Raw genomic sequence first — 15,029 nt, 5'->3', positions numbered from 1 at the left:
AATGTAGAGGACAGTTGTGTTGTAATAAAAATAGAAAAATGAATAACAAAGCTAACATAACAGAACTTTTAAACCTAATGACTATACTTCAAAACATGCCTTGCATTGCTTTAAAGTGTTCCTGGTAATGCTGAGTGAATGTCTGGTCAGCTCGGCCTATGTAAAACATCTTACAATCTTCGCAAGTTAACCTGTATACTCCAGAGTTGTTTTAGGGATCATTTTTATTAACAATATTGGAGTTATAAATTTTTGTGGAACTTTGTTTTGAGACCTGTAAGCTAATTTTAGATCAAATTCCTTTAAAATATTTGCAACTTTAAGAATTATTTCCCAAAATGCGTGAACGTGACACATTATTTGTTAGTTACAACATTTTTGTTTTCTTTGACCCTTTCACTTTTACACATGATTTTATCAACCATTTCTGGACTGTATCCATTTGCTTTTGCAATTTGTTTTATTATTCTGACTTCTTTTGTTTTATTTTCTTCTTTCATAGGAATTTTCATCATTCTATTAAAGTACTGTAACTGTTGTATTCTGCTAATTTGTGAGTAGTTTAACTAGGTTCACATTTCCTTTTGCTGTATAACCCCTTTAAGAGCATGATAGTAACAGATATGTTACCGAAAGGTATCAGCTTGTCATATTTCAACTTGATTGGTCAAGTATTGTTTATGCAAAAGAAAGAAAGAAAGAAAGAAAAAAAAGAAAGAAAGATGGACAGACAGAAAAACAGAACAACATTTGGATTTACATACTTGTAAAAATAAAAGAAACTCGAGGGATGAGTGACTAGCAAATAACATATATATGTATAACTTTATTAATTCAACTTCTTAAAACAACAAAATCTTTTTAACTGAAATTTGCAAATTACATTGACTGGAATCTTAAATCACAATAATTATCAGGCAAATTTAAAACTTAACTCTCAAATAAACAGCTGATATGTAACTGTATATATAAAGGTACCTGTAGTAAAGAATAAAAAAAAAATCTTTCTACAAAGGAAAAGTATAACATCAAGAAACATAAAAAAAATATTTTGAACAATTCAGCAAAATATAAATAATACAAAAGTTAATTTAAACCAAGCTCTTACCTACAAATGTGCTTCTTGAGCATAATGATGAAATCTCTTAATATCATAATGATGAAAAATATCACAATAACATAGTAACATATTTCTATTCTGCTTTATAGAAAAACGACGTGCAGAATGAATGTGTACATAAGTGTCTGCTAATTGAAGTGCAAAGAGAAATGGTGATAAATAACCACACATCAGATTTAATACAGTAATTAAATTAATGTCAAACAGCAGACATTACGCTGAATATACCAATATCACCGACACAATACAACTGAAAACTAAGCCGTGTTCAGTAATTCAGATTTAAATCTTCCTTATCTCCTTTTTTCATTCTGATGTACAAAGTTGTCAAAAATTCTCTTCTCCCCTCTCAGAAAAAACATGGAAAATAACAATCAGAACAGTCTTTTGTCATAAACTTGTATACTGTAGTTTAAACAGGATTGCAAACCTTTTCTACAAATACAGTAGAATTATTTCTTGGATTACAGGGTTGTATTTCTCTACTGTATGGATACTGAAAGCACAGCTTATTCAGACATCCTATATTTTAACAAGACCGCCTATTTATGGCAAGATGATCGAAAATGCTACCTTCTCTTTACAATTGATTAGATAGGAAGAACATCATGTTTTAGCATACATTTCTTCCATGGTAGACTTTTAACAACTGACAGACTTTTTGTATAAATACAAAATATACAAGCTAGCATAAAAATAGTTCATTCTAATTCCGTAAGGTGAATTAAAGCACAAATCATTACATGCACAAAGCTCAGGCAGGCAATAGGCAGATATAATACATACACTGCTTGAGAGACATGGAATGCTTTTTGTAAACCTCTCTGAGATAATCTTCAGTAAGTTCCAGTTACTTTTTCATTGGTACATCACATTGCAAAGTTTTGGGTGAAGTCATACTCTATTGTAGGAATCACAGCTTGAACAAACTTTAAAAATATGATGAGGTACACGTGCACACCCAGTTCCCCTCCACCTTCCGTCACAGTCTGGATGATCTTTTTCATCACTTCTGCATGTCTGCAAGAAAAAGTAACCAATGACATGAGAACTGCAATGTCATTAAACTGCTATCACTACAAAATGTATCAAGTACAGAGAACTTCAAAATTCCCTCCTTTGCAAAGATCTTTACACAGTCCAAATTGTTAAAGCACTACACAGACGGATTCATACACCATTATCAACTAACTTGAAATATCAAGTCATACAGTATATCTATGTATTAAAAAATGTACAAAATGTATGTATGTATGCAAAAATGTTCCACATCTCCTCCTAAACTACAGGAGCAATTTCAACCAAACTTGGTACACACATGACTTACTATCTGGAGAAAAATACTGTGTGGGTTAAACACATGGGGTGGGGAGGGTGTGACAAAAAAACAACCAAAAATAGTGTTGAATCTATAGTTTTGGGGGTCTCTGAGGTGAATAGTGACATTCCAGATGTTGTTTACGTCCAAATTTAGCCTCAATAAGCATGGAGTGAGAGAAGGGGTAAAAAGAAAATGTCCACAATGACATTATGGATGAATGTGTGTATGCTCCAGCATAGCTCTCAATCAAACTACTAGTCTACACATAAGACTTTCCATCTGGAAAAATTACTGTGGGGGTAAGACATCCCTATCATCCCTAGGAGAGGGGGTGAAATGTAAAAATAATCAAAACCAACCAATATCAGTGTCGAATCCCAAGTTTTTGGGGTCACTGAGATGAACTGCAACACTCTGGATGGCATTTAAGTCATAGTTCAATCCCAGTAGGAATGGAGATTGAGAAGAGGTGAAAAAGAATGTCCAAAATGACAGATTATGGATGTATGTATGTATGTTCCAGTATACCTCCTAACCAAACTTTGTACACATATGACTTACTATGTGGAAAAAATACTGCGGAGGTAAGATACCCTTAGCATCCCTAGCAGTCAGGGTGAGGAGGGAGCGACGTGTAAAAAATAATTGAAAACAACCAATATTAGTACTGAATTCATAATTTTCTGGGTCATTGAGATGAATAGTGGCACTCTGGATCCCGTTTAAGTCCAAGTTCAATTGCCATCAGCATGAGGGTTGAGAAGGAAAAGAATGTCCAAAATGGCCAAGATTATGGATGTATATGTTTCTGCATAGCTCTCAACCAAACTTGGTACACATATGACTTACTATCAAGAAGAAAAAAAATACTGTGGGGGAAGTCACCCCTAGCACCCCTAGGAGAGGGTATGACATGCAGAAATTATCAGATCCATAGCGTTCAGGGTCACCAAACTGAAGTGTGACACTCTGGATGCCTCCATCGGCACAGAGGTTGAGAAGTGAAAGAAAATGTCCAAAATGACTGAAACTAGTGTTGAATCCTCAGTTTTCAGGAATGTTAAGCTGATTGGTGAGAGTCCCAGTGGAAGTTAGAATCGTGCACATCGTATGTAAATATACACAGTTATAACTTACTTTCCAGACAATCTGGGCTGTCACAAGGAAAAAGTTTAATGCAAAACCAAATAATCTCAAACTAAAATTTAAAAAGGATAAATGCAATGACAGGTCATTTTCAGAAGAGGATGCAACAGAAAATGAGAATGTCAAACATGAAAAGAAAAAAAAGGGGAAAAAAAGGACAATCTCCGATCTTTATACACACAGCCTTCACACAAACAGGTCCTTCTCACCAATACAAATTCTTATCAATACCAATTACCATTATACTAAACCAATTGGATAAGAGCGCAGATTTATTCCACACCCCTTCTAATGCAGTACAGAGGGCTCTCCTTAAGTATGGGACCCCAAAAATAGGACATACAGCTCACAAACGTAAATATCACACATACGTAGGTCGAGTCATAAGTCATGGCAACTACAGTATTTTTTTCTCGCAAACAGGAGATCTAAGATATGTATTTGGAAACGTACTGTATGTACTTGCGTAAGATGCCACTAGATAGTGTATGTAAAGAACAGTGTGGGTCTAAGCAAGCCTCCAAGTTCAGTGTGTGAGTAAGAGCATCACAAAATGGAAGTCAACAAGCAGGAGCAATGACTATATATTAAATTAGCAGTTCTCCGCGGCAGAAATGTGCGCCAATGCCATGCAGAACTGCAGGAAGCATCAGGTGTGCATGCCATGCCCTATAGAACAGTGGCAGGGTGGGTGGGAGACGTTTAAACATGCAGCGAATGGTATTCAGCGTCTGCCCCACCGTTGGCAACGCACAGTGGAAACCTTGGGTGATTATTTCAAAGGTCTGTAACCAGTGGAGACCTGCCCTTTGTACGTAGTCTTCTGTATTTGCTGTCTATACCATAATAAAACAATGTTTACCAATGGCCTGTGTTCTGTCACTTTCCTACAAGAATCTCCTGAAGTTAGAATTTGTCTTCAGGCACTATGCATAAGTACATGCCCTATATTTCCAAATGCATATCTTAGATTTTCCGTGTTGTCTCCAGTTCGCGAGAAAAAAAATAATTGCCATGACTTATGACTCGACCCTCGTAAATAGAACTGTATATATCATATAAATACTGCTCTTAGGTTTGAGTCTGCATAGCAGTCAAAGTTATATTTATTTCTGTTTTGCATTATTATACATTCTGTCTAATTAGTGGTTAAGTTAAATGAAATTGGCTATGGCTTTATTCTAATTTTATTTATACTGTTTATGTTTAGCAGTTAAGTTTAAACTAAGTTCTTTCTACCTGTCACATGATTTCATTCCCCACCTCATTATATCACCCGTAGTAGGAATTTATCCTGTTAGTGGTAAATATATCTATCAATCTATCTATCTTCTACATCTATTTCTTCTCGGCCCCTGATAAGCTTGTTTTTTGCTTCTCTGTTTCATCATGACAGCAGATTTCAACACTCAATGAGGGGCTATCTTGACAGATCTTCAGTCTTGAAGCGGAAAGTATTGAATAAGAAGAAAGCCACATAAACACATGAACAAACAAGTGACAAACTGAGTCAATTTAAAGTTAAAAATTTCATTGTTCCATATTGAAGAATATTACAGTTAAAATTGAAATAATTGATAAATAGATTCAACCTATTCAATACAAAAGGATAAGAAATGTAGTAAAATACATTCCCGTTTAATAATTAGAAATGGTACCGGTTTCGACCCTAGTCCAGGTCATCGGCAGCCGATTAAAACATGAAAAACAATGCATAGGAAAGGAAAAGATTAAGTACACTCCGGATCAGTAGAAGAGGCGATATAAACGAAAGGGGGTAGACACTGTAAAAATCAGAAAACCAACCCAAACAGCAACCACAATACGACAAGATTCTTCGCACCCTCAAGCACATAAACGTGCTACTTATAACAGCTTAATTTTTCGTGCCTTCAACTCCCCTATGTCTAAAAAAGATTTAAATAATGAATTGAACACCATCCGTAACATCGCTAAATTCAATGGCTTTAACAACTCCATCATCAACAAATTCAAACACCGTCCTAAAACCACTTTATCTAAAGACATAACAAAACCAACTGCATTTTCCACTTTCACTTAAGATGCTTACAAAAAATCTAATATTTTTAAAAAACACAACATGAAAATTTCTTTTAGAACTAACAATAGAAATTTAGATATTTTACACAACTCTAAATCACTAAATAAATCTAATGCTTTTTCTAAATCTGGAGTGTACAGATTTTAATGTAACAACTGCAACTCCTCCTACATCGGACAAACTGGCCGCAACTTCAATATCAGATACTCCGAACATATCAATGCCATTAAATACAATAGATTCTCCGCCATGGGACAACACATACAAGACTCCAACCATAGTTTCACCAATATTGAAAAAGACATGAAAATACTTAAAATCATAAACAAAGGCCCCCTCTTGAACACTACTGAAAATTGCTTTATTCACCTTGATCAATACTTCAACCCTAATTTCAATTTAAACGACATTTCTGAAAAACCCAATATCCTTTTCGATTTCCTAATTCTTCTTCTCAAAAATCCTAAATTTCAAAACCCCAATTCTATTTTCCATGCCTTACAAAGTTCCTACTACTGAAAATTGCTTTATTCACCTTGATCAATACTTCAACCCTAATTTCAATTTAAACGACATTTCTGAAAAAACCAATATCCTTTTCGATTTCCTAATTCTTCTTCTCAAAAATTCTAAATTTCAAAACCCCAATTCTATTTTCCATGCCTTACAAAGTTCCTACCCACATTTTCTACCTCCTATAACCCACCCTCCTAACCCACCCTAAACTACCCCTCCTTCATCTATATCCCTATCTTATCCTTCCTCAACACCATTTAATTTCAATTTCTTTTATTCTTATCTTATTCCACTATTCCTCTTCCTCTATTAATTTATTCTATCTTTTCTTTATTTATATAAAAACAATTTAAAAAAAAATCAATTCCACCTTCATTTCGGTTCTTCTCATTCATACTTAACTCCTGCCTTGCGGTGATTTCGACTACTTCAATCAAGACCTGAATTTTTTACGTTTTAAAAAATTGCGCACTGTGCATATACATTTTCATTTGTTTCCGGTATTGCGCTTTTTACTATATTTTTTCTCTTCACAATTGTTTTTTCACGTCAACTGTTCGAAGTATTCTATAGGAGCACAATTACTTATCCAATTATATTGAATTGTATTATATTTATCTATATACTTACTTTCCCACGACCGAGGAAAATTACTGGATCGTCAAGCTATTCTCCTTTTTACTTTGGCGTTTGAAACCACAGTGCCTGATACTGAATGTGTCGCACTGATCACCGGGAGCTGGCAAGTTGCTTCAATGGATCTACTCGTCTTCAACTCCTGCACGATCATGGATCTTCGATTGTGATGTGACTTTGTGCCTGACAGCGTTTAAAAACTTTCTTATTTAACCGTTCTCCACTATTCGCAAACATTGTGAGACTTTGCCGAGCGCTGCGTGCGCCATACTGCCGCTCAGAGAATTGCGCATTGTTTTCTTTTGACTGACTTTCATTTTACTTCTGATTTTTACAGTGTCTCCCCCTTTCGTTTATATCGCCTCTTCTACTGATCCGGAGTGTACTTAATCTTTTCCTTTTCCTATGCATTGTTTTTCATGTTTTAATCGGCTGACGATGACCTAGACTAGGGTCGAAACCGGTACCATTTCTAATTATTAAATGGGAATGTAATTTACTACATTTCTTATTCTTTTGTATTGAACAGGTTGAATCTATTTATCAATTATTTCAATTTAAACTGAGTCAAAGAAAGAAAAGAACATGAACACATAACAGATGAATACCATGATGGGTTAAAATTGGAAAAAAGAGGTACTGATGAGGACAGCATCTATCTTTATAAGATGGCAGTGCACGAAGATATGGAGACTGTCCTTGCCTCCTCTTCTACAGTTCCTTTTTCCCATGCTGACCTGTTATAATATTTACACTATTATGTAATCTTATTCATGTTTCCTATCTACCTATATACTGGAAATGGAACCCAATGAACTCATATAACAGCCCACCGAAAGACATTAGTACCCGATCACATATGGCCTTTGTACAAATATTATAACCTTCCAATGTATGTCAGGATGAGATTGGTGAACACATTGGAAGTTTATGTCGAGAAATAATGTCAATGAAATCTTATGTCCGGTTATCACACCTCCAGATGAATTAGAAGGCAGTTGATTTGTCTAATTACGTGAACGGCATCGCCGAATTGAAAAGATCAGCGGATTGATAACAAGCTCTAAACCCCGTGGTATCTCGGAAATATTAGTAGAAAGTTAAACATCGTGAAACATAGGGCAGGATTATATGAATAATACGTATTCTTCAAGTAAAGTTTCCGAAATGCATGAACGGCAGAATATCTATGACAGAATGTTACTGAGGGCCATGAAATATGTAAATAATAAATTCATATGAGAGGGCCATACCTTGTACATCTAGTCTCGCACGATCCGACGATCGAGATGAAGAAAAGAAACTGTCGATTACTAACCTAAATACGAGGCGGCAATTATTAAACAAGTTCCTTTGCTAGTACAGCTGATTTGTACGAGATCGTCTTGCATTATGTGTCAAATGTTTCCAATTGTCAAGAACATATGGGAGCTAGAAGCTGTAAAGAATTCTGAAAAGCAAACCGTCTGCAATTATTATGTGGTGGTAGAATCTGTTTTGTCTCTGAAGAAGTTGACATTCTCAATCTGCAACTCAGAAAGATCGGAAGCAAGAATTCATAGGGAAAAGATTGTATTGAAAGGAAATATTAGAGAGATATTGGCATATCATAAACATATAATATTGTAAAACAAGATATCTTGTTATTGTATGAAAAGGCAAGTGTATCACTTGAACTGTTAAAATTGTATTAAGGTGTATAACCTTGTTCTAATTGATATCTCTGAGTTTCAGGTAATATGGAACCGTCAGCAATTAATTGTTCAGATGAAATGAATGCACGTATCAACATGAACAACTAAAATAGAGGGACCTCAAAGGATCTGACCAGAAATGTGAAGGACAATACTTGATAATGTAATTGAGAGAGCTGAACTCGGAAGGTGACACCGTCGTGGAGCAATAACCCAGGATGAGTACTTGAATATCTTATATATTCCGCCACGTAATTGCTTATTGTAGTTGTAGAGTAGTATTTATTTTGTTGTCGATTTGACATGAACAATTTTAACTTGAAAGCGACCGTTATTTGTTGGACATTGCGTTGTAAAATTTATGATCGTTACATCTAGTGCGGTGAGCTAGTCTACGTTGTGATGATATGCGATGGCTGTGTAAGATTTCCTTAATGTTTGCTAGCAAGGTTTTACGAAAGATTTTTCGACATGGATGTTATTGGTACCGTAAAGATGTTAGGGTATGGAACGCTAATTTAACTTGTAGCTCAGAATACCTCGGAGGAGCTCGGTATTTTGCGACGTGCGATTCTGTGGTCTTCAAAATGTTATGTGCTTGTGTGGAAATACAGTGTTTTGATAATAGAAGTGTGATACTATTGTGGTGATATGGTGTTAATGCGGCAACGTATTTAGTAATTTTACGTAAATGCCTGAATAGATTGTTCTTTAGTATTGTGAATTCGCTGTGCATGACGAGTTGTGCGATGTAATAAGATGTTGGTTACGGTAGGATCTTTGAAAGTATTTACGTGGATAGAGAGATGTGATGATTATAGACGTGTCATTAGGATTGCGAATTTTATGATGATGTTATGTGAATGTCCTGATGATGGTATTGACGGTAGGAACTATGTTAGTCATGCGTGAATTTTGTTGTTGTCGTGATGAATAATTTATTTAGGTACGAGGCCGTATTTTTAGAATAATGTTATAGGATGTTGCACTCACGAACACTAGTAGTTGGTCGTCACATTTATCCTATTTAAATACAAGATTGACCAGAGCGCACGATATTAAAGGGATGTTTAGGATCTTCGCAAGATAATCGGTAACGTAAAGATATTGAGGACATGTCGTAAAGGAAATATGATCTTCTATGGTAAGTAAATCATTTCTTTGCTAGTTGGATTTTGTAGACCATTTGAGTTGACGCTTAGTGCTGATGTAGTTATTCCAGGTCAAACGTCGCAGTGGTGTCCGGAAGCGCAGAATCAACGTAGTTAGACAAGCTTAATTGTAGGCGTTGCAATGTCTTTTGATGTCATTTATCTAGGTGCAGTCGCCGATGAATGTACGGGAGGATCGAGTCTGTCTTTTAAATGCATGTCTTTGATGGATGTCATATTATGTTACGATCCTGTGTCTTTCAAACATTTCTATTGCATTTATGGTGATTTTATGAAGTTAGAATAACGGTATTTTTCAAGTTGCTAGATAGACAGATACCGACATTTAATGCGGTGATTTTTAAAAGAGAAATGACGGAATATTATGAGATATTTGGGTAGAAAATAGCATTCTGAAATGGACGATTCTATAATTCCCAGTGATTTATTTTAAAAATGCGAGGTTGATAACTGATCTTTCACTGTAAGCCTTCAGCAGAGGGACACTTTGTCTCTTTTATTTTTTTCGATTCATGATGTTGTAATTTATTTGTAACAAGAGCCTGAAGTTAGGTGTTTATTTTCAAGTTAACATAATATTTCCTTCTTATATTCGTTTGTGTTGCCGATAATTTGCTCTTAATGTAATTGATACTTTTGAAGTTATTTTAAAATCATTAAACGGGAAATCCTTCCATAAATAAAACATTTACGGAGTTTTTATTTAAAGTAGCGTAGGAACATTAGGTTAGTTATTTAATTTAAGATATGATTAAGTGATGGTCAATGTATCTTAACGAATATGCCAATATCCTCGATCTCTTAATACTCTATTGCGGAATATTCACGTAATTTAGGCAGAAATGATGATTACATTCTACGTTTAAAACCACGATGATAACAGTCCACTTAATTAACCTGTGACCCAACTCGTCGGACTTGCACGTCCCTTGAGTGGAGCCTTCATGGATCTCCGACTGCATTGCTTCGCCGCGGCCTAACCCAACACTGAGATACAGAATTTAAATTTACAAAATGGTCACAGGGATTGCTGTCAGGGCACAATATACTGTTCAGTTCATGCTCAAAATAGACAATCATTAGTTCCAAAGTTATTTCAATGACAAACTATGATTAATGGAAACAATCACAGCTGCGAATGACGCTACATTATGTTTGGATGAAGCATATATTACAACGATGAACAGATTCCATACATAACAGTCATAAGCCACAGCACTGCTGTTGCAGAGCCAAGCTGCCAGTGTGTACGAGTGGTGTAAGATGGGATGTTCGTAATTGGTTAAGCAGGGGCACAATCTCAAGCAACCTTTGGTGTTCATTTTGAAGAAAATGAAGGCAGCATTAGATGGCCGTCGAAGAAATCTGGTCCCATTAGATAGCCACCCTAGATCCCACACTAGACATTTACTCCCCACTGCATCTGAACCCAAATTGGGATTATCTGTGCTCCAATACTGTGCTGATTCACAGTGCCATTCTTGTGAAATTGCGATTCATCTGAAAACAAACCTCTCGACAAAAAAGGCTGCATCATTGGTCACACTGCGTAATGCCCACTGACAAAATGTCACACAAGCATTGAAATCACGTTCATGGAGTTGCTGGTTTAACTGCAGTTGGTACAGGTGAAATGTACTGATATGGAATATTCACTGACAGCTGGGCAAGTGTCCATCTATTAATACGAGTATTATTCTGAACAGTGCCCAAAACAGCTTCAACTGGACCAGACATTACAGGAGCATCTCTAACAGGAGCTACCCTTCCAAAAGTCTCAGTTGACTGCAATAGTTGTTCAATTACAGGTTATGAATTTCATTCTGTACAGACTGTTGAACTCTTACAAGATAATTTATTGCAATCTTCCTATTCAATACAAGATATCATGTAATAAGATGAAGTTTTTTCACCCATACATGTTTTAACTCTATGGCACTTCCAATACGAACTGTCAGTAATGTGTCAGACCTCAACGAGCTCGAAGACTGTTACTGAGCATGTCTTGATGCAAGTTGTCTCATTCCTCAAGGTTAGCCTAGATGAGAGCCTGAATCGTTACTGGTGGTTGAGGATGCAGGAAATAGCTCTTTTGAGGAACGACCACACATTTTATATGCAATTCATGCCAGAGGAACACACTCGCTAGTCCATCCTTCATATCCAGCATGGAAAACCATGCACAATCAGATATGCATTCAGAGCTTCCACTTGACAGGGTCAAGCATTATCATGGAGAGCGAATCCTTTGCCTATTGTGGCTACAAAGTACAATACCGTGGGTTGGATAATGTTGTGAATAATGTTGTGCAAGTTCCCCTGTGCAGTCATATTCCCTTGGATTGACACCAGTTGTGTACAGTGACCAAACACTATCTCTTCCCAGAACAGAACAACAAAACAAAACCTCCAAGCTGTTGGAGACGCTCTATAGCGAAGGACATTTCCCTTCACCCCTTCCATATGTGAACTATAACCTTCCAATGTATGTCAGGATGAGGTTGGTGAACACATTGGAAGTTTATGTTGAGAAATAATGTCAATGAAATCTTATGTCTGGTCATCATACGTCCAAGAGAATTTGAATTCAGATGACTTGTCTAATTATGTGAACAGCATCGCTGAATTGAAGATATCGGCGAATTGATAACAAGTTCTAAACCCCGTGGTGCCTCGCAAAATATTGGTAGATAATAAAACATCGTGAAACATAAGGCAGGATTAAATGAATAATACACATTCCTCAAGTAAAGTTACTGAAATGCGTATGAACGGCAGAAAATGTCAATGACAGAATATTACTGAGGGCCATGAAATGTGTGAATAATTTGGAATAAGCAAAGTTTATATGAGAGGGCCATACCTTGTGCATCTAGTCTTGCACGATTCGACGATCGAGATGGAGAATGAAACTGTCGATTACTAACCTAAATACGAGGCAGCAATTATTAAACAAGTTCCTTTGCCGGTACAGCTGATTTATACGAGATCGTTACGCATTATGTGTCAAATGTTTTCAATTGTCAAAAACACATGAGAGCTGGAAGCACAGAAGAATTATGAAAAGCAAACCGTCTGCGATTATTATACTGATGTAGAATTTGTTTTTTTTTGTCTCTGTGGAAGTTGACTCTCAATCTGTGTGTCTTAGAAGGATCGGAATCGTAAAATTCGTGGGGAGAAAGATTGTTTTGAAGAGATATATATAACGTGATATCGGCATATTATAAACAAATATTATATTGTAAAACAAGATATCTTGTTATCGAAAACGTAAAGGCAAGTGTGTTGATTGAACTGTGAAATTGTATCAAGGTGTATGACCCTGTCCTAATAGACATTTCTGAGTTTCAGGTAACATGGAACCGACGATTATTGAACACAGATATGAGATGACAACACGTATTAACATGAACAACTAAAATAGAGGGACCTCGAAGGATCTGGCCAGGAATGTGATGGACACTAACGGATAAATATTAATAATGGAGAGCTGAACATGGAAGGTGACACCGTCGTGGAGCAACAACCCAGGATGAGTATTTAAATATCATCTACATATTCCGCCATGTAGTTGCTTATTTTAGATGTAGAGTAGTATTCATTTTTTATGTCGATTTATGACATGTATAATTTTCAACTTGAAGGCGACCGTTATTTATTAATCATTGCGTTGTGTTGATTATGATCGTTGCGTCTAGTGCGGTGATTCGATCTATGTTGTGATAATATGCGATGGGTCGTGTGAGTTTTCTTTTAATGTATTCTAGCAAGGTTTTACAGAATGATTTTTCGGCATCGATGGTACTGGTGCCGTAATAATGTTATTGTGATGAACGTTAACCTAACTCATGGCTCAAAATACCTCGGAGGAGCTCAGTATTTGCGACGTGCGATTCTATGGTCCTCAGATATTATGTGCTTGTGCAGAATACGGTGTTTGATAATGAAATTGCGATATTATTGTGGTGATATGGTGTTAATGCGGCAACATATTTAGTAGTCTTTGACGTGAAGTGCCTGAATAGGTTGTTTTCCTAGGTATTGTGAATTCGCCGTGCATGACGTTTTGTGTGACTTGATAAGGTGTTTGATACGGTAGGATCTTTGAAAATATGTATACGGATAATGAAATGTGGATGGTTATAGACGTGTCATTAGGATTACGTATTTTAAGATGATGCAATGTGAAGGTCCTGATGAAGGTCTTGACGTTAGGAATTGTGTTGGTCATGCGTGAATTTTAATGTCGTTATGAAGAATGATTTATTTAGGCACGAGGCTGTATTTAGGATAATGTTAAAGGATTTCGTACTCGTGAACACTGATAGATGGTCGTCACATTTATCCTATTTAAATACAATATAGACCAGAGCGCACAGTATCAAGGGGATGCTAGGATCTTCACAAAATGAACAGTAACATAAGAATATTGGGTCATGTCTTAAAGGGAATACGATCTCCAACGGTAAGTAAATCATTTCTTTGCTAGTTGGATATTTTTTTTTGGTAGATCATTCGAGTTGGTGCCTAGTGCTGATGTAGTTATTTCAGGCCGAACTTCGCAATGGAATCCGGTGGCGCAGAATCAACGTAGTTAGAGAAGGTTATTGTAGATGCTGCAGTGTCTCTTGATGTCCTCTATCTAGGTGCAGACTTCGATGAATGTCCGAGAGGATCGAGTTTGTCTTTTAAGTGCATGATATTGATGGATGATATATTATGCTACAATCCTGTGTCTTTCAAACATTTCTCTTGCATGTGCGATGATTTATGAGTTTAGAATAACGGTGTTTTCAAGTTGCTAGGTAGACAGTTTACCGATAAATAATGCGATGATATGAGAGTGACAGAATACTACGACATATTTAAGTAGGAACAACATTTTTGACGTGGATGATTCAGTGATTCGCAGTTATTTATTTTAAAATGTGTGATGGATAATAGATCTTTCACTGTAAGTCTTCAGCAGCGAGACACTTCGTCTCTTTTGTTTTCCGATTTCTCTTGATTGATGATGTTGTAATTCCTTTTTGTAACAAGAGCAAGAAGTTAGGTGTTTATTTCGAATTAACGTAACACTCATTTTTCCCTTCTATATCCGTTTGTGTTGCTATTAATTTGTTCATTATGTAGTTGTTATTCGAAGTCATTTAGTAGTCATTAAACGGAAAATCCTTCCATAAATGAAACTTTTCAGAGAGTTTTCATTTGATGCAGTGTAGGAATACTAGGATAGTTATTTAATTTAGGATGAAATGAAATAATGATCAATGTATCTTGATGAATATGCCAATATCTTAAATCTCTTGACATTCTGTTGCGGAATATTTACGTAATTTTGGGTAGGAAATGATGATTA

At 36.0% G+C, this 15,029-nt stretch overlaps 1 protein-coding gene across 1 annotated transcript in view; it reads right to left on the bottom strand.

Annotated features, from left to right (window-relative positions):
- Positions 1-812: 812 nt before the first annotated feature.
- Positions 813-15,029, bottom strand: part of Atg3 (Autophagy-related protein 3) — a 51,140-nt gene continuing 36,923 nt past the window's right edge. Inside the window, exon 7 of the mRNA XM_067147874.2 lies at positions 813-2,140. Within this exon, the coding sequence (XP_067003975.2) occupies positions 1,990-2,140 (151 nt within the window). The 3' untranslated portion in view covers positions 813-1,989. The remainder of the gene's footprint in view (positions 2,141-15,029) is intronic.

The sequence above is a fragment of the Anabrus simplex genome, chromosome 1 (assembly GCF_040414725.1).
Source record: "Anabrus simplex isolate iqAnaSimp1 chromosome 1, ASM4041472v1, whole genome shotgun sequence".
NCBI lineage: Eukaryota > Metazoa > Arthropoda > Insecta > Orthoptera > Tettigoniidae > Anabrus > Anabrus simplex.
This window is presented reverse-complemented; position numbering and strand designations above follow the sequence as displayed.